This window comes from Nicotiana tabacum, chromosome 16 (genome assembly GCF_000715075.1).
Source record: "Nicotiana tabacum cultivar K326 chromosome 16, ASM71507v2, whole genome shotgun sequence".
NCBI classification, from domain to species: domain Eukaryota; kingdom Viridiplantae; phylum Streptophyta; class Magnoliopsida; order Solanales; family Solanaceae; genus Nicotiana; species Nicotiana tabacum.
This window is the reverse complement of record NC_134095.1, coordinates 51,742,038-51,767,625: the sequence shown is the minus strand read 5'-3', so window position 1 is coordinate 51,767,625 and position 25,588 is coordinate 51,742,038. Positions and strand designations below refer to the sequence as shown.

At 40.2% G+C, this 25,588-nt stretch overlaps 1 protein-coding gene across 1 annotated transcript; it reads right to left on the bottom strand.

Moving 5' to 3' along the window:
* Positions 1-22,492: 22,492 nt before the first annotated feature.
* Positions 22,493-24,042, bottom strand: LOC107806978 (protein EPIDERMAL PATTERNING FACTOR 2-like). The gene is made up of 3 exons (XM_016631253.2): positions 23,817-24,042; positions 23,013-23,056; positions 22,493-22,936 (listed from the first exon to the last, which is right to left on the bottom strand). The coding sequence occupies exons 1-3, from the start codon at positions 23,914-23,916 to the stop codon at positions 22,742-22,744; spliced, it is 339 nt and encodes a 112-aa protein (XP_016486739.2). The 5' UTR covers positions 23,917-24,042; the 3' UTR covers positions 22,493-22,741.
* Between the last annotated feature and the right edge of the window lie 1,546 nt (positions 24,043-25,588).

Sequence of the window (25,588 nt, the reverse complement as noted above, 5' to 3'; positions counted from 1 at the left end):
TTTTGCAGACAAGTCCAAAATGACATAACAGAGCTTTTCCAACTCTCGGAATCACATTCCGACCCCGATATCACAAAACTCAACTATGGGTCAAACTTATCCATTTTCCAAACTTCAACATTTTGAACTTTCGCTGAAACACCACAAATTACCCTACGGACCTCCAAATCCGAATTCGGACGCGCACCTAAGCAAAATCACCATACGAAGCTATTGAGATCACCCACGACCCATTCCGGGGCCGTTTACTCAAAAGTTCAATTCCGGTCAAATTTTCACTGTTTAAACTTCCAAAACTAGATTCTTTCTTCTAATCCAACTCCGATTCATCTGGAAACTAAATCCAACCATGCACACAAGTCGATATACATAATGTGAAGCTGCTCGAGACCTCAAACTACCAAATCGGACGAAATTGGTCAAAACGACCAGCCGGGTCGTTACAGCCTCCTCCACTTAAACATACGTTTGTCCTCGAACGTACCCGGAGTCATTCTAAAGCCATCAAACCACTACATGAGCTCACCATACATACACCTGGGGGAGATTCCCCATCACCCAACCTAAGCAGAACTGACAATGCAACTTAACTAAAGATCTCATCTCCTCCTTAACCCATAACCTTAGAACAGAACCCAAACCTCAGCATCTGAAATTCATCATCGGATCTGAATTCCATGTCATCACAGTGCATGAGCCTTAACAAGCTGAATCAAGCCAAATTCCAATCCAGAATACAATCACACGCTGCTCCACACAACTCAAATGCCCGAAGCAATAACATCTTACCACCATAGCTGCTCAAATAGCATCCTGGCTGCCGGCAATATACTTCACATTGAATACAACCTTGTTTCGGACCTCCACATCACTACTCATGATAAAGAAACATGTGGAAACTCATAGCCGCCCATGAAGATAACAAGTCAAGAAACTCTCTCGCCCACCAAGGGCCATCACCCAAATCTTAGCAGAAACACCCTCATACTTCTAAACACCCCTCACCCCTAATACGATAGTACTAATCTCAAGTCTAGGAACCTCATCTCAACCAATACAAGCAGCACAACTAGCAACTCATCACGGAACCACACGGATTCTCACATTACACAATTCGTACACTAAACCAACAATAACCCAATTATGCAACACAAGTAAAAAAATGCATAGTATAAGACTTACCTAACGAGTACAACACATATAACAACAAAAGTGTAATTCTTTATCAAATCTTCCCACAGAGGGAAAACACAACACCAAATAAACCCAGGGAGATGGTATCCCACATAACATCCACTACGGCATGCAGCCCGCTCCCAAATACTCATCAAGCCAAAATGTTCGAGCTCAGTGAACATATGAATACTAATATCAAGTACAATAGAGTGCATAAATAAAACTGTGGGAAAATAAATGAAAGTTCTAAAACATGAAAGAAGCAAGCACGACTAAGGTGAAATAAGCAAATCAACATCATGAGGCTATCTTGCCCGCATCACCATAAGGCATGAATAGACTTACTACCTGCGGGGGGAATAATCATACAACCTCACATGTTGAACACCCAATCATAACGAAATACTCTCCACATATTGAACATAACGACCTAAGAACCATAGAGCATATTTCTCACAAATAAGTCCCAGCTCACCTCGCATGCACGGACTACAAATAGCATAGACGACTCAAATCCTAAGGGGAAGTCTCCCACACAAGGTTAGGAAAGATACTTACCTCAAAGACGACAAACCGATACTCTAAAATGCACCTCTCGGGTGAAAGACCTCCGGACGGCTCAAATCTAACCAAATTAACTTCAAAGCACAAATAAAATACATAAGAAACTATTCTCGATCATAAAGTCTCAATCTTTAACAAAATCCAAAAACATTGGTCCATACGTTGACCCCCGGGCCCATGCCTTAGAACTGGACAAATTTTACTAAATCCGAATACACATTCCAATATGAGTTCAACCATACAAAATTTATTAAATTCTGATACCATTTGGGCCCTCAAATCACAATTTTTCATTTTAGGAATTTTCTTCAAAAACCAACATTTTACTCAACCCAAGTCACAAATTAAATGATAATAATAAAGACAAATTTATGGAATATAATCAATTCTAGGTGAAGAACACTTACCCAATCATTTTTCTAGAAAAACCCACAAAGAATCACCCAAAACCGAGCTCTAAAACACCAAAAATGTTTAAAATGGCCCAACCCTCGATTTGGAAAACTTATATTCTGCCCAGATATTAAAGCATCACGAACACATAGGAAGTATCGCGTTTGCGAAGAAGAAAAATGAAGGCTGCCCAGATGTGCTTCGCGAACGCGACAGCACGCACGCGAATGTGAAGAAGGAAAATATTATGGCCCAGAGATTGCTCTTCATGAACCCGTGAACTAGAACACGAACGCTAAGAAGAATTTCCAGGTGGTCAGCAACAAAGCTTCGCAAAAATGAAAGGCTTTTCGTGATCGCGAAAGAGGATACCAGAAGCAGAAAATAGAAGTTCAAAAACAAGGGAAAATGACCCGTAGCCCACCCGAAACACACTTGAGGCCCCCGGGACCCCGTCCAAACACACAAACAAGTCATATAACCTATCACGGACTTGCTTGAGGTCTCAAATCACATCAAACAATGCCGAAACATCGAATCACACCAAGAATCGAACTTAGGAACTTTCAAACCTTCTAACTTCCAAAACGCATGCCAAAACCTATCAATTCAACCCGAAATGACGCCAAATTTTGCAAACAAGTCCAAAATGACATAATGGAGCTGTTCCAACTCTCGAAATCGCATTCCGACTCTGATATCACAAAAGTCAACTATGGGTCAAACTTCTCCATTTTCCAAACTTCAACTTTTTCAACTTTTGCTTTAATACCTCAAATTACTCTACGGACCTCCAAATCCGAATCCAGACGCGCGCCTAAGCAAAATCACTATATGAAGCTGTTGATATCACCCATGACCCATTCTGGGGCTGTTTACTCAAAAGTTCAATTCCGGTAAAATTTTCACTATTTAAACTTCCAAAACTAGGTTCCTTCTTCTAATCCAACTCCGATTCATCCGGAAACTAAATCCAACCATGCACACAAGTCGATATACATAATGTGAAGTTGCTCGAGACCTCAAACTACCGAATCAGGCGAAATTGCTCAAAACGACCAGTTGGGTCATTACATCCTCCTCCACTTAAACATACATTCATCCTCGAACATGCCCGGAGTCGTTCTAAAGCCATCGAACCACTGCATGAGCTCACCATACATACACCTGGGGGAGATTCCCCATCACCCAATGTAAGCAGAACTGACAATGCAACTTAACTGAAGATCTCATCTCCTTCTTAACCCATAACCTTAGAACATAACCCCAACCTCAACATCTGAAATTCATCATCGGATCCGAATTCCATATCATCACCTGCATGAGCCTTAAAAAGCTAAATCAAGCAAAATTCCAATCTAGAATACAATCACACGCTGCTCCACACAACTCAAATGCCCGAAGCAATAACATCTTACCAGCATAGCTGCTCAAATAGCATCCTAGATGTCGGTAATATACTTCACATTGAATACAACCTTGTTCCGGACCTCCACATCACTACTCATGATAAACAAACATGCGGAAACTCATAGCCGCCCATGAAGATAATAAGTCAAGAAGCTCTCTCGCCCGCCAAGGGCCATCACCCAAATCTTAGCAAAAACACCCTCATACTTCTAAACACCCCTCACCCCTTATACCATAGTACTAATCTCAGGTCTAAGAACCTCATCTCAGCCGATACAAGCAACACAACAAGCAACTCATCACGGAACCACACGGATTCTCACATTACTCAATTCGCACACCAAACCAACAATAACTCAATTATGCAGCACAAGTAAAGAAAAGTAGAGTATAAGACTTATCTAACGAGTACAACACCTATAACAACAAAAGTGTAATTCTTCATCAAATCATCCCACAGAGGTAAAACACAACACCAAATAAACAAAAGGAGATGGTATCCCACATAACATCTGATGCGGTGTGCAGCCCGCTCCCAAATACTCATCAAGCCAAAATGCTCGAGCTCACTGAACATATGAATACTGATAACAAGTACAACAGAGTACACAAATAAAACTGTGGTAAAATAAATGAAAGTGCTAAAACATGAAAGAAGCAAGCACGCCTTAGGTGCAATAAGCAAATCAACAGCATGAGGCTTAGGTGATGAGGCTTATCTTGCACTCATCACCATAAGGCTTAAACAGAATTAATACCTGCGGGGGAAATAATCATACAACCTTACCGCCTAACACAGCATACAAGAGTAGAACGTATCATAGGCTAGGGGCATATATAATATCCCTCTTACCTGATCAAATAACCAGAATGACAATCTCACAGAGGCACACAAATTTCTCTAACACGACATGGATATTCTCGCTGATCCCCCAAAGAGCCCACAACCAAATCCTGATTACCTCCAAATAGGTAAATATCCTTTCCAAAAAGCCACAGAGACCTATCAATCATGCATGCTATTAACTATCTCATCCTCAACTTTTCTCCACAATCCGCAAATAGGAAATAATTCACATATGAGGACATCTAGCCCCAAAACTTCAGGAATACCAAAGATTTCCATACTCTAACTCCACTACGCAATCAAATGGTTGATATATCACTTACACCCTATCATTCTACTGAAGCACTCATATAAAGTTTCTGACCGCGTAACAAAATATGAACCTCAAAAGCCTCAAAATCAATAATCACCCTACTACCAGTCACGCACTGCAAACCAAAACTCAAGGACCTTTCCAAAAATGTACACTTTTTACATATGATCGCCAACAATGCCAACGCTCTATTAATTTTAGATACCGATTCGGGAGAAACCGCAATGTACCATATATTCCTTATGCCCATAGTAGACACCCAACTCAAGCCGTAGTCAAACCATACAGAACCCTCCGAGATCCGCCCGCACGCAACCAACCATCAGGACTGCACCTCCCCAACTCAACCGAGTCACACAAACCGCCCAATTTCTATGGCTATGCTGACCCAACACTCTGACTCATTTCTTATGACAGTCAATATATAATAATTCCCATCAAATCCCCACACACAAATGACTCTAGTATGAACCACGTAGCAAGAAACTCATAAACCACCGCATTACCTCTGAAGCACCCCATTCTGCTGCAACCACGATACCCACGCTGAATAGACCTCCTATGAATTTGAAGTTATTCCTTCGACTCCCCTTTATGCTAATATGTAGATCCATTATTGATGTAGAAACACTGTAAGCCCCAACATCATCCCGTGCGAGATCTCAAACCCTGGTCATATCCCAAATCCGGGGATCTACCAATACCACATATATACATACCTCAGGATAAGATTTATACAAATCTGACTCTGGAATCTGAATGTTGCTATTGGACTCCTCCACTTGGCGCAAAGCCATAGAAAATAAAGTCTGATGATCCGCAAAACTATCCTTCAAAGCTCGTACAACACAAATCACAAGGTACTCCAATACCACCAACTATTCCCAATCAACACCCATTTCGTGGCCTTACCACAATTGCGACGACTAGTCCACCAATCAAACCTCCCTGACTCCTTTGTAGCCTGTCTGTAGCATCACAAACTACTGGTGCATAGCGAACGCTGAGAGCGTAATATTATACACAAGTGGATGTAGAGGGAAATAAGTCATATACTTCGAGATGAATCAATATCGCACAATAGGGAATGAAAGAAGTGGAATTTTCTAACAGTTCTGTAACCTCTCGAAGATAAGTACAGACGTCTTCGTACCAATCCGCAAGACTCTACTAAGCCTTCTTATGACTCGTAGCACCCATGAACCTAGAGCTTTGATACCAACTTGTCATGACCCAAAATCCATCTGAAGAAGTCATGATAGCACCTAGTCTCTAAACTAGGTAAGCCTAACATTTTGTAGAAATAAACTTAATATTTATTAACTTCAATTTAAATAACTCTCAATAAATCATAATTTCCAAAATTGGTGGTACAAGTCATAAGCCTTTCTAAGAGTAATTATACAAAATAATTACAACAATGTTCCAGAACGAGAAGGAATCAATGGAACGTCAATACAAACCAAGGTGACTCCGAGGCCTGCGAACGTAGCAACAGGTTATCGTGAGTCTCCACCGCGATGACCCGTGCAGCTACTATCGATCAATACCTGGATCTGTACACAAAACTGTATAGAAGTGTAGTATGAGCACACCACGACGGTGCCTAGTATGTATCAAGACTAACCTTGGTGGGATAGTGACGAGGATCAGTCAAGACCCCAACTGGTCAAATGAAATGAACAGAATATGATAATACAACATTGAGATAAAGATAACGAAATAATACCAACAGCAGAAAGAAATCAAAATACCAACAGTAAGAACCATAAAGGGAGAACACGGGAGGTAACGAACGGTAACCAAGTAAATCAACATAGACATAGCAAAAACAGAGACAAGTAAGAATGTATTCAATTAAAGAAGGAGATTCCCACTCAATCAATCACATCATGTCTAATACACAATCCCGACCATCTCAATCCTCGGTTTCTCATATCATAATGTTGACTTCCGAACCTTCCACACGCATGGCACCTTGTGCCCCCATATTTTCCATCCCACTTTTAACAATAGAATCCATATGCTATAAAATACATAATCTTTGTACAATGCACTCAATATGTCCAAGAAGTCACATTTACCTAATATAAGTAAAATTATAATTTCTAAACTAATTGGGAAAGCCAGCGAGAAAAAATGAAATTGTTTCTTTTGCAATCATTTGAGTAGAGAAAGTGCCTCTTTTAATTTAAAAATACAACATTGAATGAATTATTACCTTTAACAAGAGATTCAATAGCTTAAAACTTAGTAGAAATTCCTTTTTAAATAAAATACAATCTTAGATGGTTTAAGAGGGTATACTTGAGAAACTAATTGAATTACGACTGTAACAATTATTGAAGTTTTAAGTATTTGAGTATATATATATATATATATATATATATATATATATATATATATACATAAATACAATGAGGTATTGAAAATATTGTAGGTTCTAACACAAAAGATCATAGCAATAAAGGAATTTAAACAGTTTAAACAATTGAATTGATAACAACAAATAAACACTGCAGCAGAAAGTTCACGACATCACCCGTTATGCTTTTACTCTCATGCTCACCATAAGCGTCAATATTCACTTTTATTCTTTCTTGTTGCGGCGTGCAACCCGATCCCAATCATATAGTACTGTTGCGGCATGCAACCCGATCCAAATCATATAATATTGTTGTAGTGTGCAACCTGATCCAAATTATATAATGATGTTGCGGCATGTAACCCGATCCAAATAATATAATATTATTGCGGCGTGCAACCCGATCCAAATCATATAATGATGTTGCGGCGTGCAACTCGATCCCATAAAATATTATTGAGGTATGCAACCCGATCCCAAAATACAAATCAACACTAATCACAAAAGAATCCCGGCAAGGGAACAATAAGGAATCAACCATATCCCGACAAGGGAGTCAACAACAAGAATAAACACATTCCGGTAAGGGAACTAACTGTGATGACCCAAAAGGTCATCACTTACTTTTAAATTGAATTATGTGTTTTGATGCCTTGAAAACCTCATTTAACATCACCTCGATTTGCATGCGCAGTCCAGGCGCGAAGTCGGAAAGCTTATATGTGAAAATCTGTGAAAAAATGATAAATTTTGACTGTAAAATGAAATAAATTTGACTTCGGCCAACGTTTTGAGTAAACGGACCCGGACCTGTGATTTGACGATTCCAGAGGGTCCGTAGTGAAATAGGTGACTTGGGAATATGCCCAGAATCGAATTTCGAGGTCCCAAGCCCGAGAAATGAATTTTTAAAGAAAATTATTTTCTGAAATTATTTAATGGAATTTGAAATGAAATTTAATTAGAACATGTTGGTATCAGGCCCATATTTTGTTTCCAGCGCCCGGTACAGGTCTCATATGTGATTTAAGATAACTCTGTGAAGTTTGGTAAGAAACAGAATCCGTTTGACGCGACTCGAACCGTAAATGCAAAGTTTGATGCTTTAAGAAGTTTTGAAAAATTTTCCATGGTTTTTGAGGTTTAATTCATTGTTATTGAGGTTATTTTGGCGATTTGATCACATGTATAAGTTTGTATGATGTCATTGAGTTAGTACGTATGTTTGGTTAGGAGCCCCGAGGGCTCGGGTGTGTTTCGGATGTATTTCGGATGGTTTTGGACTTAGGAAAAGTTGCAGAATTGTTGCTGCAGGTGCACATATCTTTTGTGTATCGCGATCGCGTAGTAACACTCGCAATCGCGAAAGGGAAATTGGGACAGGGGTGGATTTATTCTTCGCGAAGGATAAGCCACAGTCGCCAACGTGGAGCAGTGGGGGGTTGCTCATCGCGAACACGACCTGTGTGACGCCAATCCGTAGTGTAAACTGGAGTTGGGCTGAGGACTTGTCTTTCCTTCTACGCGAACACATAATGATGTCCGCAAATGCGAAGGTCGGGGAGGCTTACCCTTCGCGAGCGCGTAGAGGAAATCGCAATGGCATAAGTCCGCTTACTGGTAGCTCTTCGTGATCGCGACTGTGTTCACGCGAACGCGATGAACACTGTCGTCCAGCACTTAAAACAGTAGCTAAGTCGGGATTTAGCCCGTATTTTCATATTATCAAAACTAGAGAGCATTGAGGCGATTTTCAAGGAATAAGTTCTTCTCCAAAGCATTGGTATATGATTCTAAACCTTTTTCTTACGATTTCCCATTGCATTTCATCAATCTTCATTCAAAAATCTAGGGGTTTTATGGTAAAAATTAGGGATCTTGGTAGAGTTAGGGCTTTTTGATTTTTTGGGAATTAAACCTCGTTTTGGTGTCGGATTTCAAAACAAATTATATATTCGGGCTCGTGGGTGAATGGGTGATCGGGTTTTGGTCCGAACCTCGTGTTTTGACCAAGCGGGCCCGGGGTCAATTTTTGACTTTTTGGGAAGAATGATTAGAAAGCTATAATTAAGCATTGGAATTGGATTGTTTAGCGTTTATTGATGATATAAAGTCGATTATGTATAGATACAATTGATTTGGAGCCGAATTCGAGAGGAAAGGTGGTGTTTGAGGATTGAGTTGGCCGTGGAAGTTCGAGGTAAGTGTTCGATCTAACCTTAGCTTGAGAGATTAGGAGTTGTGTCCTATTTGCTATTTGCTTCTTGTAGAGTACGACGCATAGGCATGGTGACGAGTATCTATACGTTGGTGTCGAGCATTAATGTGAGTCTTAAATTGATATTTGTTGTGTTCTTAAATGATACTATGGATGCTTTAATTGGTGATTCTCAATATTGGGCAAGGATTTAGTTTATTTTCGTGGTCATTTACTTATGATTGAGTATTGATGTTAGTTGAGATGAGTAGGAGTTGAGTTAAGATTGGTTATAACTAATTCTCCCTTGCTAGGATGTATATACTTTTACTGTTGAATTCCCTTGCCGGGATACTGTAGTTTATTATATATCCCTTGTCGGGACTCGTGCTATGGTTGAGTTTAAGGTATAAGAATATATTAGAACGGGTTGCACGCTGCAACAATGTTATATATATTAGATCGGGTTGCACGCCGCAACAATGTTATATATATTTGATCGGGTTGAACGGCGCAACAATGTTATATATATTGGATCGGGTTGCACGCCACAACAATGATATATATTGGAACGGGTTGCACGCCGCAACAATGTTATATTGGATCAGGTTGCACGCCGCAACAATATTATGAATTGATCGGGTTGCACGCCGCAACAATGTTATGAATGGATCGGGTTGCGCGCCGCAACAATGTTATGAATAGATCGGGTTGCGCGCCGCAACAGTGTTATTATTGCTTTATTGTAGATTTTGAATTGTTTCTCTCATATTTCTCTTTATTTCTACTGGATTTGATGTGTTCCCCGAAGCATGTACCCCTTACCACTTAAACTTCTTATTCCTGTTTATTTTCCCTCCGTATATTATATAATTGCACAGGTTTATCTGGAGTCTGGTCCTAGCCTCGTCACTACCTCGCCGGGGTTAGGCCAGGCACTTACCAGCACATGGGGTCGATTGTGCTAATGCTACTCTCTGCACTCTGTGCAGATACCGGAGCAGCACTGGGACAGTAGCACTTAGGGTGCCAACCTTCAGTCCACCAAGAGACTCTCAGGTAGTCTTACAGGCATCCGCAGGCTCGGCGTTCTCTTCTATCTATTATTATGTTTTGTTATCACTTGTATCCGAGACAGACTGTATTTCCTTTTTCAGATATTTGTATGTAGTATTCATAGACAGTCCGTGAATATTGTGACAACAGATTCCGGGTAGAGGAGTATTTTGATATTTTAGTACTGATTTTTCTCACTTTTAGCTGTTTAAGTCTTCCGCTTAATCTGTTATCGTTAATCTTTAAATTGTTGATTTCTTGTTAATTCAAGTTGTTAAAAAGGATTAAAATGAAAGAGTTAAAATTTCTGTATTTCATGGCTTGCCTAGCTTCATCGAGTAGGCGCCATCATGACTCCCGAGGGTGGGAAATACAGATTGTGACGAGTTGGTATCAGAGCTCTAGGTTACACAGGTCTCACAATTCACAAACAAGCTTAGTAGAGTCTGAGGGATAGGTACGGAGACGTATGTATTTATCCCCCAAAGGATATAGAGTTAGGAAAAACTTCACATTTGTTCATTCTTGTCGTGCGGTTTTGTTTCTCAATGCTAATTGAATTTCTACTCTGTTCTTTCGCAGATGGCGAGAACACATGTTTCCTTATCCACCGATCCACATCCCGAGCCCCCAGCAGTAGCTCCTATGAGGGGCAGAGGCCGAGGCCATGTCAGAGGACGAGGTAGGGGCAGAGTTCAACCGCGAGCAGAAGCACTAGTGGCGGAGCCTCACACTGATTTTGATGATGAGGTTCCGGCCTCAGTAGTTCCGATGGGCCTAGATCAGTTCCCAGAGGGGTTTATTGCTACCCCAGTTGTTCAGGATGCTCTAGTCCGACTAGTGGGCCTCATGGAGAGTGTCACCCAGGCAGGCTAGCTTCCTGTAGCACCAGCCATCTTTTAGGCTAGAGGAGGAGCCCAGACACATGCTACTCGCACTCCAGAGCAGGTAGCTCCCCAGATTCAGACTCTAGCAGTTCAGCCAGTTGGAGCAGTTCAGCCGGGTGTGGTAGCTCAGACCGGTGATGGATCAGCTATGTCTGTTGATGCTTTGTGGAGGCTTGATAGGTTCACCAAGCTCTTTACTACTACTTTTAGCAGTGCATCTACTGAGGATCCCTAGGATTATCTAGACAACTGTTTTGAGGTTCTCAGGAACGTGGGGATAGTTGAGATCAATGGGGTTGATTTTTCTACATTTCGCTTTTCTGGATCTGCCAAGACTTGGTGGAGAGATTATTGCTTGGCTACACCAGTCGGATCACCAGCCTTGATTTGGGAGCAGTTTACTCAGCTATTTCTAGAGAAGTTTCTCCCCATCACTCAGAGAGAGGCCTATCGGAGGTAGTTTGAGCATCTCCAGCAGGGTTCCATGACTGTTACCCAGTATGAGACCAGATTCATCGACTTCGCTCACCTTGCTCTTCTCATACTTCCTACCGAGGGAGATAGAGGGTGAGGAGGTTTATTGACGGTCTTATTTAGCCGATTCGTCTTCAGATGGCTAGGGAGGCTGGGAGTAAGATTACCTTCCAGGAGGCGGCCAATGTGGTTAGGAGAGTGGAGATAGTTCTGTCGTAGGGAAGTGGTCATGGGTCGGAAAAGTGGCCCCGTCATTCAGGCAGATTCAGTGGTGCCTCGTCTGGAGGCAGGGATTCGTATGGTAGAGGCCATTCTCTTAGGCCCTTTTAGTCAGCACTTCAGGTTTCTCACGGTGCTTTAGGTAGCAGTGGTTCTTACATGCAGTATTCTGATCAGCAGCCATACAGTGCACCACCAGCTCCTATCAGTGCACCGCCACTCTAGAGTTTTTGGTATGGTCATTCAGGTCGCCATGGTTAGTCTCAGTTTCCTTAGCCACATCACTCAGGAGGATGCTATGAGTGTTGTGAGTATGGTCATATCTAGAGGGCTTGACCAAGGTTGGTAGGTACTCAGTCATAGCAGCAGGGTTCTCGTGCTATGGTTCAGGCACCAGGCGTTCCACAGATCGCCCAACCAGCTAGAGATTGGGGTAGAGGTGCTAGAGGTAGAGGTAGAGGATTTAGAGGTAGAGATCAGACCGCTAGAGGTGGAGGCCAGCCAGCTGCAGGCCGTCCAAGAGATGTAGTCCAGGGTGGTAGGGCCCAGCCCCGATGTTATTCTCTTCCAGCAAGGCCTGAGGCTGAGGCTTTAGTTGTAGTTATCACAGGTACTATTCTGGTTTGTGATAGAGATGCTTTAGTGTTATTTGATCCAGGGTCTACATACTCGTATGTGTCATCTTATTTTGCACCGTATTTGGTCATGCCTAGTGATTCTTTGAGTGCTCCTATTTATGTGTCTACACCGGTAGGTGATTCTATTGTGGTAGATCGAGTTCATCACTCTTGTATAGTTGTGATTGGGGGTCTTGAGATGCGAGTAGATTTGTTGCTTCTGGACATGGTCGATTTCGATGTTATATTAGGGATGGACTGGTTATCACCTTATCACCCTATCTTGGACTGTCATGCTAAGACTGTGACCTTAGCTTTAACGGTTTGCCTCATTAAGATTGGAGAGAGATTCCTGGTCATTCTACCCGTAGCGTTATCTCTTATGTGAAGGCTCGGCGTATGGTCGAGAAAAGGTGTTTGGCCTATTTGGCATATGTTCGTGATTCTAGCGCTGAGGTTCCTTCTACTGATTCTATGCCCGTTGTTCGTGAGTTTCCTGAGGTATTCCCTTTAGACTTACAGGGTATGCCGCCCGATAGGGATATTGATTTTTGCATTGATCTGGCTCCGGGCACTCAGCCTATTTCTATCCCGCCGTATCGTATGGACCCGCTAGAGCTGAAAGAGTTGAAGGAGCAGTTGCAAGACTTGCTTAAGAAGGGTTTCATTAGACCTAGTGTTTAACCTTGGGGTGCACCAGTGTTGTTTGTTAAGGAGAAGGATAGGTCGATGAGAATGTGTATTGATTACCGACAATTGAACAAGGTTACAATCAAGAATAAGTATCCATTGCTGAGAATTGATGATTTGTTTGATCAGCTTCAGGGTGCCAAGGTAATTTCGAAGATTGACTTGAGATCTGGCTACCATCAGTTGAGGATTAGGGAACCAGATGTCCTTAAGACAAGCTTTCCGCACTCGGTACGGGCATTATGAGTTCTTGGTGATATCATTCGGGTTGACAAATGCCCCAGCAGATTTTATGGATTTGATGAACCGAGTGTTCAGGCCTTATTTGGACTCATTCGTGATAGTCTTCATTGATGATATTTTTATATATTCCCGCAGCTAGGAGGAGCACGAGCAGCATCTCAAGGTGGTTCTTCAGACTCTGAGGGATAGTCAGTTATATGTTAAGTTCTCGAAGTGTGAGTTCTAGTTGAGTTCAGTTGCATTCCTGGGTCATGTTGTATCAGTAGAGGGTATTCAGGTTGATCTGAAGAAAACTGAGGTAGTCAAGAACTAGCTTAGACCAGCATCAACTACAGAGATTCGGAGTTTCTTGGGATTGGCAGGCTACTATCATCGGTTTGTGGAGGGGCTCTCATCTATCGCAGCCCCGATGACCAGGTTGACCCAGAAGGGTGCCTAGTTCAGATGGTCGGACGAGTGGGAGGCGAGCTTTCAGAAGCTCAAGACAGCTCTGACTACGGCACCAGTGTTGGTTTTTCCCATAGGTTCAGGGCCTTATACAGTTTATTGTGATGCATCTCGTATTGGGCTTGGTGCAGTGTTGATGCAGGATGGCAAGGTCATTGCCTATGCTTTGTGGTAGTTGAAGATTCATGAGAAAAACTATCTAGTTCATGATTTGGAGTTGGCAGTCATTGTTCACGCATTGAAGAATTAGAGGCATTATCTATATAGCGTGGCATGTAAGGTGTTCACGGATTACAAGAGTCTTCACCATTTGTTGAAGCAAAAGGAGTTGAATTTAAGGCAGAGGAGGTGGTTGGAGTTGTTGAAAGATTATGATATCACTATCTTATATCATCCGGGAAAGGCCAATATGGTGGACGATGCTTTGAGTAGAAAGTCAACTAGTATGGGCAGTCTTGCTTATATTCCGGTCGATGAGAGACCGCTTGCTTTGTATGTTCAGGCTTTGGCTAATCAGTTCGTGAGGTTGGATGTTTCTGAGCCCAGCCATGTGTTAGCTTGCACGGTCGTTCGTTCTTCTTTATTGGAGCGTATCTGTGATCGGCAATATGATGATCCACATTTGTGTGTTCTTAGAGACACGGTGCAGCGCGGAGGTTCCAAGTAGGTTACCTTAGATGATAATGGAGTTTTGAGATTGCAGGGTTGAGTTTGCGTGACTACTGTGGATGGGCTCCGAGAGTTGATTTTAGAGGAGGCCCATAGCTCCCGGTACTCTATTCATCTGGGCACCGCGAAGATGTATCAAGATTTGCGGCAGTAATATTGGTGGCGGAGAATGAAGAAGGATATCATTGCATATGTGGATCAGTGTTTGAATTGTCAGCAGGTTAATTACGAGCATCAGAGGACTGGTGGTTTATTTCAGAGGATGGAGCTTCCCTAGTAGAAGTGGGAGCGGGTCACTATGGATTTTGTTGTTGGACTCCCGCAGACTCAGAGGAAGGTCGACGTAGTATGGGTCATTGTTGATAGGCTGACCAAGTCAGCGCATTTCATCCCTGTAGCAGTCTCCTATTTATCTGATAGGTTAGCTGAGATCTATATCTGGGAGATTATTCGTCTTCATGGTGTGCCTGTGTCTATCATTTCAGACCGAGGTATGCATTTTACCTTACGTTTCTGGAGAGTAGTTCAGCAAGAGTTGGGCACACGGGTTTAGTTGAGCACAACATTTCATCCTCAGACAGACGGGCAGTCCAAACGAACTATTCAGATTTTGGAGGATATGCTCCGAGATTGTGTCATTGACTTTAGAGGCTCATGGGATCAGTTTTTGCCTTTAACAGAGTTTGCCTACAACAACAGCTACCAGTCGAGTATCCAGATGGCTATTTATGAGGCTTTATATAGTAGGTGGTGTCGGTCTCTGGTTGGATGGTTTGAGCCGGGAGTGGCTCAGTTGTTGGGTACGGATCTGGTTCAGGAGGCCCTAGACAAGGTCAGGATTATTCAGGATAGGCTTCGTACAGCTCAGTCCAGGCAAAAGAGTTATGTCGACCGCAAGGTTCGAGATTTGGCTTTCATGGTCGGTGAGCGGGTATTGCTCCGAGAGTCGCCTATGAAGGGCGTGATGAGATTTGGGAAGAAGGGAAAGCTTATCCCTAGGTTCATTGGTCCGTTTGAGATTATTGTTCGAGTGGGAGAGGTGGTTTATAGACTTGCATTGCCTCCGAGCTTATCAGCCGTACATCCAGTGTTTCATGTGTCCATGCTTCGGAAGTATCACGGCAATCCATCCCACGTGTTATATTTCAGCACTGTCGAGTTGTACAAGGACTTGTCTTATGAGGAGGAGCCGATAGCTATCCTAGACCGGCAGGTTCGTCAGTTGAGATCAAAGAGTTTTCCTTTTGTTCGTGTTCAGTGGAGAGGTCAGCCTCCTGAGGCATCGACCTAGGAGTCCGAGTCAGCTATGTAGAGCCGTTATCCCCATCTTTTCCCCGACTCAGGTACTTCCTTCTTATGTCCATTCGAGGAGGAACGGTTGTTTTAGAGGTGGAGAATGTGACGACCCAAAAGGTCATCATTTGCTTTTAAATTGAATTCTGTGTTCTGAGGCCTTGAAAACCTCATTTAGCATCACCTCGATTTATGTGCGTAGTCTGGGCACGAAGTCAAAAAGCTTATATGTGAAAATCTATGAAAAAAAAGATAAATTTTGACTGTAAAATGAATAAATTTAACTTCGGTTTTTGGGTAAACGGGGACCCGTGATTTGACGGTCCCGGAGGGTCTGTAGGAAAATATGGGACATGGGCGTATGCCCGGAATCGAATTCCGAGGTCCCAAGCTCGAGAAATGAATTTTTAAAGAAAATTATTTTCTGAAATTGTTTAAAGGAATTTGGAATGAAATTTGATTAGAACATGTTGGTATCGGGCCTGTATTTTGGTTCCGGTGCCCGGTACAGGTCTTATATGTGATTTAAGATAACTCTGTAAAGTTTGGTAAGAAACGGAATTCGTTTGACGTGATTCGGACTGTAAATGCAAAGTTTATGCTTTAAGAAGTTTTGAAAACAATTCCATGGATTTTGAGGTTTAATTAGTTGTTAATGAGGTTATTTTGGCGATTTGGTAACATAGATAAGTTTGTATGATGTCATTGAGTTAGTACGTATGTTTGGTTAGGAGCCCCGAGGGCTCGGGTGTGTTTCAGAAGGTTTTGGACTTAGGAAAAGTTGCAGAATTGCTACTGCAGGTGTACAGATATTTTGTGCATCGCGATCGAGTAGTAACACTCACGATCGCGAAAGGGAAGTTGGGACAGGGGTGGATTTGTTCTTCGCGAACGCGAATCCATAGTTGCGAACGCGGAGCATTAGGGGGGTTGCTCATCGAGAACGCGACCTGTGTGACGCGAACGCGTAGTGTAAACTGGAGGTGGGCTGGGGACTTGTCTTTCCTTCTACGTGAACGCTTAATGTTGTCCGCGAACGCGAAGGTTAGGGAGGCTTACCCTTCGCGAACGCGTAGAGGAAATCGCGATCGCGTAAGTCCATTTACTGGCAGCTCTTCGCGATCGCGACAGTGTTCTCTCGAACGTGATGAACATTGTTGCCCAGCAATTAAAACAGTAGCTAAGTCGGGATTTAGCCCATATTTTCATATTTTCAAAACTAGAGAGCATTGAGGTGATTTTCAAGGAACAAGTTCTTCCCCAAAGCATTGGTATATGATTCTAAACCTTTTTCTTACGATTTCCCACTGCATTTCATCAATCTTCATTAAAAAATCTAGGGTTTTTATGGTAGAAATTGGGGATTTGGGTAGAGTTAGGGCTTTTTGATTATTTGGAAATTTGACCTCGTTTTGGGGTCGGATTTCAAAACAAATTATATATTCGGGCTCGTGGGTGAATGGGTGATCGGGTTTTGGTCCAAACTTCGTGTTTTGACCAAGCGGGCCCGAGGTCAATTTTTGACTTTTTGGGAAGAATGATTAGAAAGCTATAATTAAGCAATGGAATTGGATTGTTTAGCGTTTATTGATGATATGAAGTCGATTATGTATAGATACAATTGATTTGGATCCGAATTCGAAAATAAAGGCGGTGTTTGAGAATTGAGTTGGCCGTGGAAGTTCGAGGTAAGTGTTCGGTCTAACCTTAGCTTGAGGGATTATGAGTTGTGTCCTATTTGCTATTTGTTTCTTGTAGAGTACGATATATAGGCATGGTGACGAGTATCTATAGGTTGGTGTCGAGCATGACCGTGAGTCTTAAATTGATATTTGTTGTGTTCTTAAATGATACTACGGATGCTTTAATTGGTGATTCTTGATATTGAGCAAGGATTTAGTTTATTTTCGTGGAATTCACTTGTGATTGAGTATTAATGTTAATTGAGATGAGTTGGAGTTAAGTTAAGATTGGTTATAACTGATTCTTCCTTGTCAGGATGTATATACTTTTACTATTGAATTCCCTTGCCGGGATAGTGTAGTTTATTGTTGATCCCTTATCGGGACTCGTGGTATGGTTGAGTTTAAGGTATAAGAATATATTGTAACGGGTTGCATGCCGCAACAATGTCATATATATTGGATCGGGTTTCACGCCGCATCAATGTTATATATATTGGATCGGGTTGCACGCCGCAACAATGTAATATATATTGGATCGGGTTGCACGCCGCAATAATAATATATATTGGATCGGGTTACACGCCACAACAATGTTATATTGGATCGGGTTGCAAGCCGCAACAATGTTATGAATGGATCGGGTTGCACGCCGCAATAGTGTTATTATTGCTTTATTGTAGATTTTGAATTGTTTCTCTCATATTTCTCTTTATTTCTGCTGGATTTGATGTGTTCCCCGAATCATGTACCCCCTCCCACTTAAACTGCTTATTCCTGTTTATTTTCCCACCGTATATTATATAATTGCACAGGTTTATCTGGAGTCTGGTCCTAGCCTCGTCACTACATCACCGGGGTTATGCCAGGCACTTACCAGCACATGGAGTCAGTTGTGCTGATGCTACACTCTACACTATGTGCAGATACCGGAGCAACACTGGGATAGTAGCACTTGGGGATCCAGCCTTCAGTCCACCCAGAGACCAAGAGATAGTCCTGCAGGCATCCGCAGGCCCGACGTTCTCTTCTATCTATTATTATGTTTTGTTATCACTTGTATCTGAGACAGACTGTATTTCCTTTTTCAGACATTTGTATGTAGCATTCATAGACAGTCCGTGAATATTGTGACACCAGATTCCGGGTAAAGGAGTATTTTGATATTGTAGTACTGATTTTGATCACTTTTAGCTATTTAAGTCTTCCACTTATTCTGTTATCGTTAATCTTTAAATTGTTGATTTCTTGTTAATTCAAGTTGTTAAAAAGGATTAAAATTAAAGAGTTAAAAATTTTGTATTTTGTGGCTTGCCTAGCTTCATCGAGTAGGCGCCATCACGACTCCCGAGGGTGGGAAATTCGGGTCGTGACACTAACAGTAAGGATTAAATATGTCCCAGCAAGGGAATCAACTATAACCAAACTTGTACCAATAATTAACTTCACAATGAAACCTCAACTAAACAACAAGACATAATAAACATGTGATAACTATACCGGTAACCACAACAATTGTACATGTAACCTATTTGCATGAAGTCATAGAGGAACTCACAATCATGCAGTATCAAAATAATAAGGAAGGCAATCACTTCAATTAAGGCAATTCAGGGTCAATGCAACACGTAAGAATTAGAGGAAAGCTAGCAACATCATATGGAGCATATAGAGACAATTTAAGCAATTATTACACCCAATCATAACGGAATACTCTCCACATGTTGAACATAAGGACCTAAGAACCCTAGATCATATTTCCCACAAATAAGTCCGAGCACACACTTCACATGCACGGACTACAATTAGCAAAGAAGACTCAATCCTAAGGGGAAGTCCCCCACACAAGGTTAAGCAAGATACTCACCTCAAAGACGACAAACCGATACTCTAAAATGCATTTCTCAGGTGAAAAGACCTCTGGACGGCTCAAATCTAACCAAATTAATTTTAAAGCACAAATAAAAAACAAGAAACTATTCCGGATCATATAGTCTCAATCTTTAACAAAATCCAAAAACATTGGTCCAAAAGTTGACCCCCGGGCTCGAACCTCGGAACCCGACAAATATTACAAAATCCGAATACACATTCCAATATGAGTTCAACCATATAAAATTTATTAAATTCCGATACCATTTGACCCCTCAAATCACGTTTTTTCATTTTAGGAATTTTCTTCAAAAATCAACATTTTACTCATCCCAAATTACAAATTAAATGATAAAAATAAAGACAAATTCATGGAATATAATCAATTCTAGGTGAAGAACACTTACCCAATCGCTTTTCTTGAAAAACCTACAAAGAATCTCCCAAAACCGAACTCTAGAACTCCAAAAATGTTAAAAATGGCCTAACCCTCGATTTGGAAAACTTATATTCTGCCCAGATATTAAAGCATCGCGAACGCGTATGACGTATCACATTCGCGAAGAAAAAAAATGAAGGCTGCCCAGATGTGCTTCGCGAACGCGACAGCACGCACGCGAATGCGAAGAAGAATTTCCAGGTGGTCAGCAACAAAGCTTCGCGAACGCGAAAGGTTGTTCGCGATCGCGAAAGAGGATACCAGAAGCAGAAAACAGTAGTTTAAAAATAAGGGAAAATGACCCGCAACCCACCCGGAACACACATGAGGCCCCCGGGACCTCGTCCAAACACACAAACAAGTCATATAACCTATCACGGACTCGCTCAAGGTCTCAAATCACATCAAACAACGCTGAAACATCGAATCATACCAAGAATCGAATTTAGGAACTTTCAAACCTTCTAACTTCTACAACTCGTGCCAAAAGCTATCAATTCAACCCGGAATGACACCAAATTTGGCAGACAAGTCCAAAATGACATAACGGAGATGTTCCAACTCTCGGAATCACATTCCGACCCCGATATCACAAAAGTCAGCTATGAGTCAAACTTCTCCATTTTCCAAACTTCAACTTTTTCAACTTTCGTCGAAACACCTCAAATTACCCTACGGACCTCCAAATCCAAATTCGGACGCTCGCCTAAGTAAAAAATCACCATATAAAGCTGTTGGGATCACCCACGACCCATTCTGGGGCCGTTTACTCAAAAGTTCAATTTCGGTCAAATAGGTTCCTTCTTCTAATCCAACTCCGATTCATCCAGAAACTGAATCCAACCATGCACACAAGTCGATATACATAATGTGAAGCTGCTTGAGACCTCAAACTATCGAATCGGGCGAAATTGCTCAAAATGACCAGTCGGATCGTTACAAATAGTACTTCAAACCCAGTATTTCAGTGAACACAAAGTTTAGTAGCAAATCACACTTATTGTTGCTTTGTTTGATGTTAAAAGTATGCAGAAGAAAGAGGAGAAACTCAGAAAATCGTATGGAAATTCTAAGCAGAATAGTCTTGTATTTATAGCAAAAGTTGGGCTGAAATCTGAAGAAGTGCAACGCTTCAGAATGACTGTTTATGCAAAATAGCCACAGCATAAATGTCATAACATAAATCGCTATTTACTCAACAATAAAGAGGAAAAATTGAAGATGGTAGTTTAATTTTCAGCTACACAACTAAAAAATGGATTGGATTTAATATTAATATTTATTTTAATATTAATATTCTGTTATTAAAATAAATATTTAATAACATTTCTGTTAATATTTTACTACTAACAAATAAATTTTGTCCAAAAAATTAATCAATCAATCATTTGACCAAATCCAAATCCGAATCCGAATCCGAACCTGAAACCGAGCCGAGCGAGCGAGCGAGCGACGATGGTGTGAGGCTTGCCTTCTTCTCAACTCTTCAAGAGCTAGAAGAAGAGCAATTGTTTATATACCCATAAAAAACCTCTTCCTCTTCCAATATGGGACAATGTCCCTTTGCCAGGGGAGGAACTTATAATTTCACTTAAAAATTTTATTTCCCTCCATTTCTCATTCACCCTATTTTAAGCATATCATATACTTAAAATCCCAACACAATTTTCATCTCCTTCATGCCAGAAGAACTTGTGGGGTTTGTGATAGTAAAATTAGCGGGAATTCATGAGTTTTGTCAAGTGAAATTGGTGGCGAAAATGGGAAAGGCATCAGCAATGGAGGAACTCGGATATGGGAAAAAAGATAAAGGAAAAAAAAGAAGAAAAAAAAAAGAAGAAAGAAAAGAGAAAGGTAAAGAAAAATAGGTACTAATAAAAAAGAGATCGTGTTTCTAATACACTTTAGTACAATTAAAGAAAGAGCTAATTAGTTTGGGTAGATTCCGTTTCAAAAAGAGCATATATGAACCAATTATGTGACGGTAAGGGCATATATGGGCTAAAGTATTAACGAATGACAAATATGCTCAATTTCATATAGTACAAGGGCATATTTGAATATTTTCCTTTTAAAATTAGATTTACCTTGGTCGGGAGTTTCTGAGTGATTGATGTTTTCTCTAATAAGTATGATAAGTGTGTCTAATGTAGCCTTATTTGAGTTGTTCTATCAAATATAGTTAATCTTATAACAGGACCGTACTTGTATCATTTTAGCATTTGCCAACCAAACAAAAAAGGCATTTAACTGTATTAGATGATTATATACAGTAGGCAACCTTCTGATCTGGAGTCAGACGCGCTACCATTGCGCCACGGATCCGGAGGTGCTAAGTTGGACAAACTAAAGCTATATTTACACTACTTCCCATGTTTTAGATACTTATCTTCGTGCAAGAAATGGTTATTTTTGGCTAACAATTCTCATCAGCTAATCAGTCGTATTATTCATTCCAACGCCCTATTTTTCTTAAGATTTTCCATATGTTAGTAGTTTAAATTTAAAGTTGTCGAATTGACATGGGATTTTGCAGGGGAAGTTAATGTTGTCAAGAGACATAGTTAAGTATTGCAAGCGCCAAGCAGTACAGGACAGTGGCCATAGACAAGTCATAGACATAAAAGTACAAAAAGTCGTGCGAAAAAGCAAGAGAACATTCTTACAAAACTCTTACAACATCACTAACTCCTCCTATTTACACAATTACCACAAACAAAATCTTAATTCTTTCTGCTTCAACCAAAAAAAAAAACCCTACTACATCTATTGGCCTCTCTATTCTCAAGAACGAAACCAGCCATAACCCAAAAGGCATAATACTACTCCATAATAAGCATTACACTAGATGAAAAAAATGGAATTTTGAGTGGCAACATGAAGATGGATCAATTGGAAGGGACATGGTAGTATTTGCCTCTACACATACACCTGTAAACAATGGGGCAAGACTCTGCAATGGAGCATTCGAAGCTCACCATAACTCTCTTACAAGGAAAACAAGGTCCACATGCATGGGAACAATCTGGTAAGCTTGATCCTGTTGGATACAACTCCATTCCTAACTCCCCTTTTCTTTCTTCCTGCAATTTTCCATTCTTAATTTTCACCATTTTATAAAGAGTGGACAAGGCTAAACTGTCATACAAATTAAATTACCTTAATTTGATTTTCCATATTTGTTCCTTTCCGATGGTAGGTAACTGAAATTTTATGAGGAAACAACATTAATTAATATATGTCTAGCTAGCTCTAGGAGTAATAGTGTTAACATTAATGTTATGTCTCAAATTGAGAGACATAAGCATCAATTGCTAATTCAATAAATTAAAGGAAGGAAATTTTGTATGTAAAGTATTATATATATTATTGTTGCCTATGAAATATATAGGTATAAACAATATCGAATAGTAGTTCATTTTGTAAACAGATAATGACCGGAAGCTTGTCAATCAAAATAAAGAGATGTGGTTCCGATCCGGAGAATATTTTATCTTATATTTCAACTTCAATGAATATAAAAGAAAATTGCAGAGAGCATCTAAGGAGAAAGAATTGGAGTGGAGAGTTATAGTGTATTTGAAATAGTGAAGAATACGTGGTTTGCTAAAGCAAAGGTGTGGTACACGTTTCAATTCGCTAATAAGATGGCCCAAATAAAAGTATATTATATACTTCATTTTGTACAATATGTTCGTATACCCCTTGTTCACTTATATATAGTAAAAATAAAAATATAAAAAGTAAATAAAATAGAATGTGCATCAAAAGCATTAGAGTGAGGACTTTTGTAGCTAGCTAGCTCCTCTCTAAGATAAATTGTTGCCAAATTTAGAAATGGGTCATTCTTTTTTAAACGGATCAAAAAGGAAATAAGTGAACATAAACTGGAACAGAGAGAGTATATAACATAAACTACGAAGATATATATCAGAGGACAAATTAAAGATAGTGGGCACTTACAATGATATGGCCGTAGGCTTTGGGTAGAGCCGACTAGCATTAGAACAAGAGTAACTATTGAAAGAGTCAGAAATCCAATTGAAGAAGTGGTAGTCACCATATCTTCGAATTTCTGTTGTTTACGTGTTGTCTTCTTTTACAGGACCAACCAACTTAGAATACTTGAAAATTTGTATGAAATGTGTTGGCTAAACGGCTGCAAAGAAATATAACTGAAAAAAGTGGAAGAAGTTGAAATTTGAAATGAAGAGTGAAGAGGGTGATTTTAATGTAGGATGTACACCTGATGAACATCACATGATACACGGGCACACGGCCACTTTTTGTAGGATTCACAGGTTTTGTTGAGTTCTTCCAAACTAATTAATCCCCACACATATATACATATACAAATCCAATTTTTTTAAAGAAGAACGGACGGTAACAAAGAAAAGGATAATTCTAAATTAGAACGGATTTAAGTTATATTTAAAAAAAGACAGCCCGGTGCACAAGGTATCTCGCATTCACGCTGCAGGGTCCGAAAGGGCTGCACTCTAAGGAGTGTGATGTGGACAGTCTAATCTAATTCAAGCATTAATTAGTAGTCGCTTCCACATCTCAAACTCGTATTCTATAGCTCACATGGAGACAACTTTACCATTGCTCCAAGCATCCCCTCTGAATTTAAGTTAGATATCTAGCATAAAAATATTGTTACGTCATTAAGTTATCTGAAAAATAATTATTATAAAAACTTGTACGATAGATTAAAATACAGTTATGTATAATGAATAGTATTTTTTGTGTATGGAAGTTAAATCTCATAAAACATTACTAGTTAATTAGTGCGTTTGGCTTTCATAGATTATTCCTACTAGAGAAAAATGTAACCCCACATAAGTAACACCTTGCAACCCTGCCCTCCAACATCATTAAACTTTTTACCTTTGTTTCATATGTATTTGAGCAAACTAGCTCGATTGTGTACATTTGGCTTTTCTTTTGTCTCTGCGGTATAGATACACAATGCTTCGATATATTATATATATACCAACAATTTTGTCCTAGAGACTGAGTCCAAAATTTTAAGGTCCAACTATGCAAGATATTTGAAATTATTGGTAAAATTGTTTCTCCATATATACCTGTCTAAATAAACAAAATTAAAAGCTGATCTTATTAGTTTTGGATCAAACGAATTGTTTTTCATTATTTTTAGGGGTGGGGACCGTAAGATGACCCTTCAAAGAAAAGGACAAGAAAAAATTCCAATATTGAAACATCAAAGACAAACATGAGGGACAATAAACATTCATTTCACTGGTTTAATTAGAGAACACGTACATAATATGTGATACATTGGGGTTGGCCCAAAGGAGAGTATGAGTTGAACTTAATGTATTTTTTGAATTATTATTGTCACCTAAAAGATAACAATAGGTTACTATCGGTTATAATTGAAATTAACAACCTGAAAATAAGGCAAGTAGTTAATTTAATTTGTTACAACATATTAAATTACACGGGTAATAAAAATTCTGTATATTGAAAATGTATGTTATATAAGTTAAAACGTTTATTTATATATTTTAAGTATGCAATACTAAGTAAGTTTGTAGAAGAGACAAGAATTGAAGTTGAAGAGCAAATAGCAAATGCAAAGCAAAAGGGGAGTCCATTGAAGAAGGTCTCTGCTAAAACGTGAAGGTCTGAACTTGGAATAAATGAAGTTTTCAGTAAGGTTCTGCTTCTTTAATTTCCTTCCATGCCTTTAATGTATCTTTTCCCTC

Coding starts and splice junctions, on each gene's coding strand:
- LOC107806978 (XM_016631253.2), bottom strand. CDS start 23,916: ATGGTGACTACCACTTCTTCAATTGGATTTCTGACTCTTTCAATAGTT. Junction 23,057..23,816: donor AAGCCTACGGCCATATCATT/GTAAGTGCCCAC, acceptor ATAAAATTTCAG/TTACCTACCATCGGAAAGGA. Junction 22,937..23,012: donor ATATGGAAAATCAAATTAAG/GTAATTTAATTT, acceptor GGAAAATTGCAG/GAAGAAAGAAAAGGGGAGTT.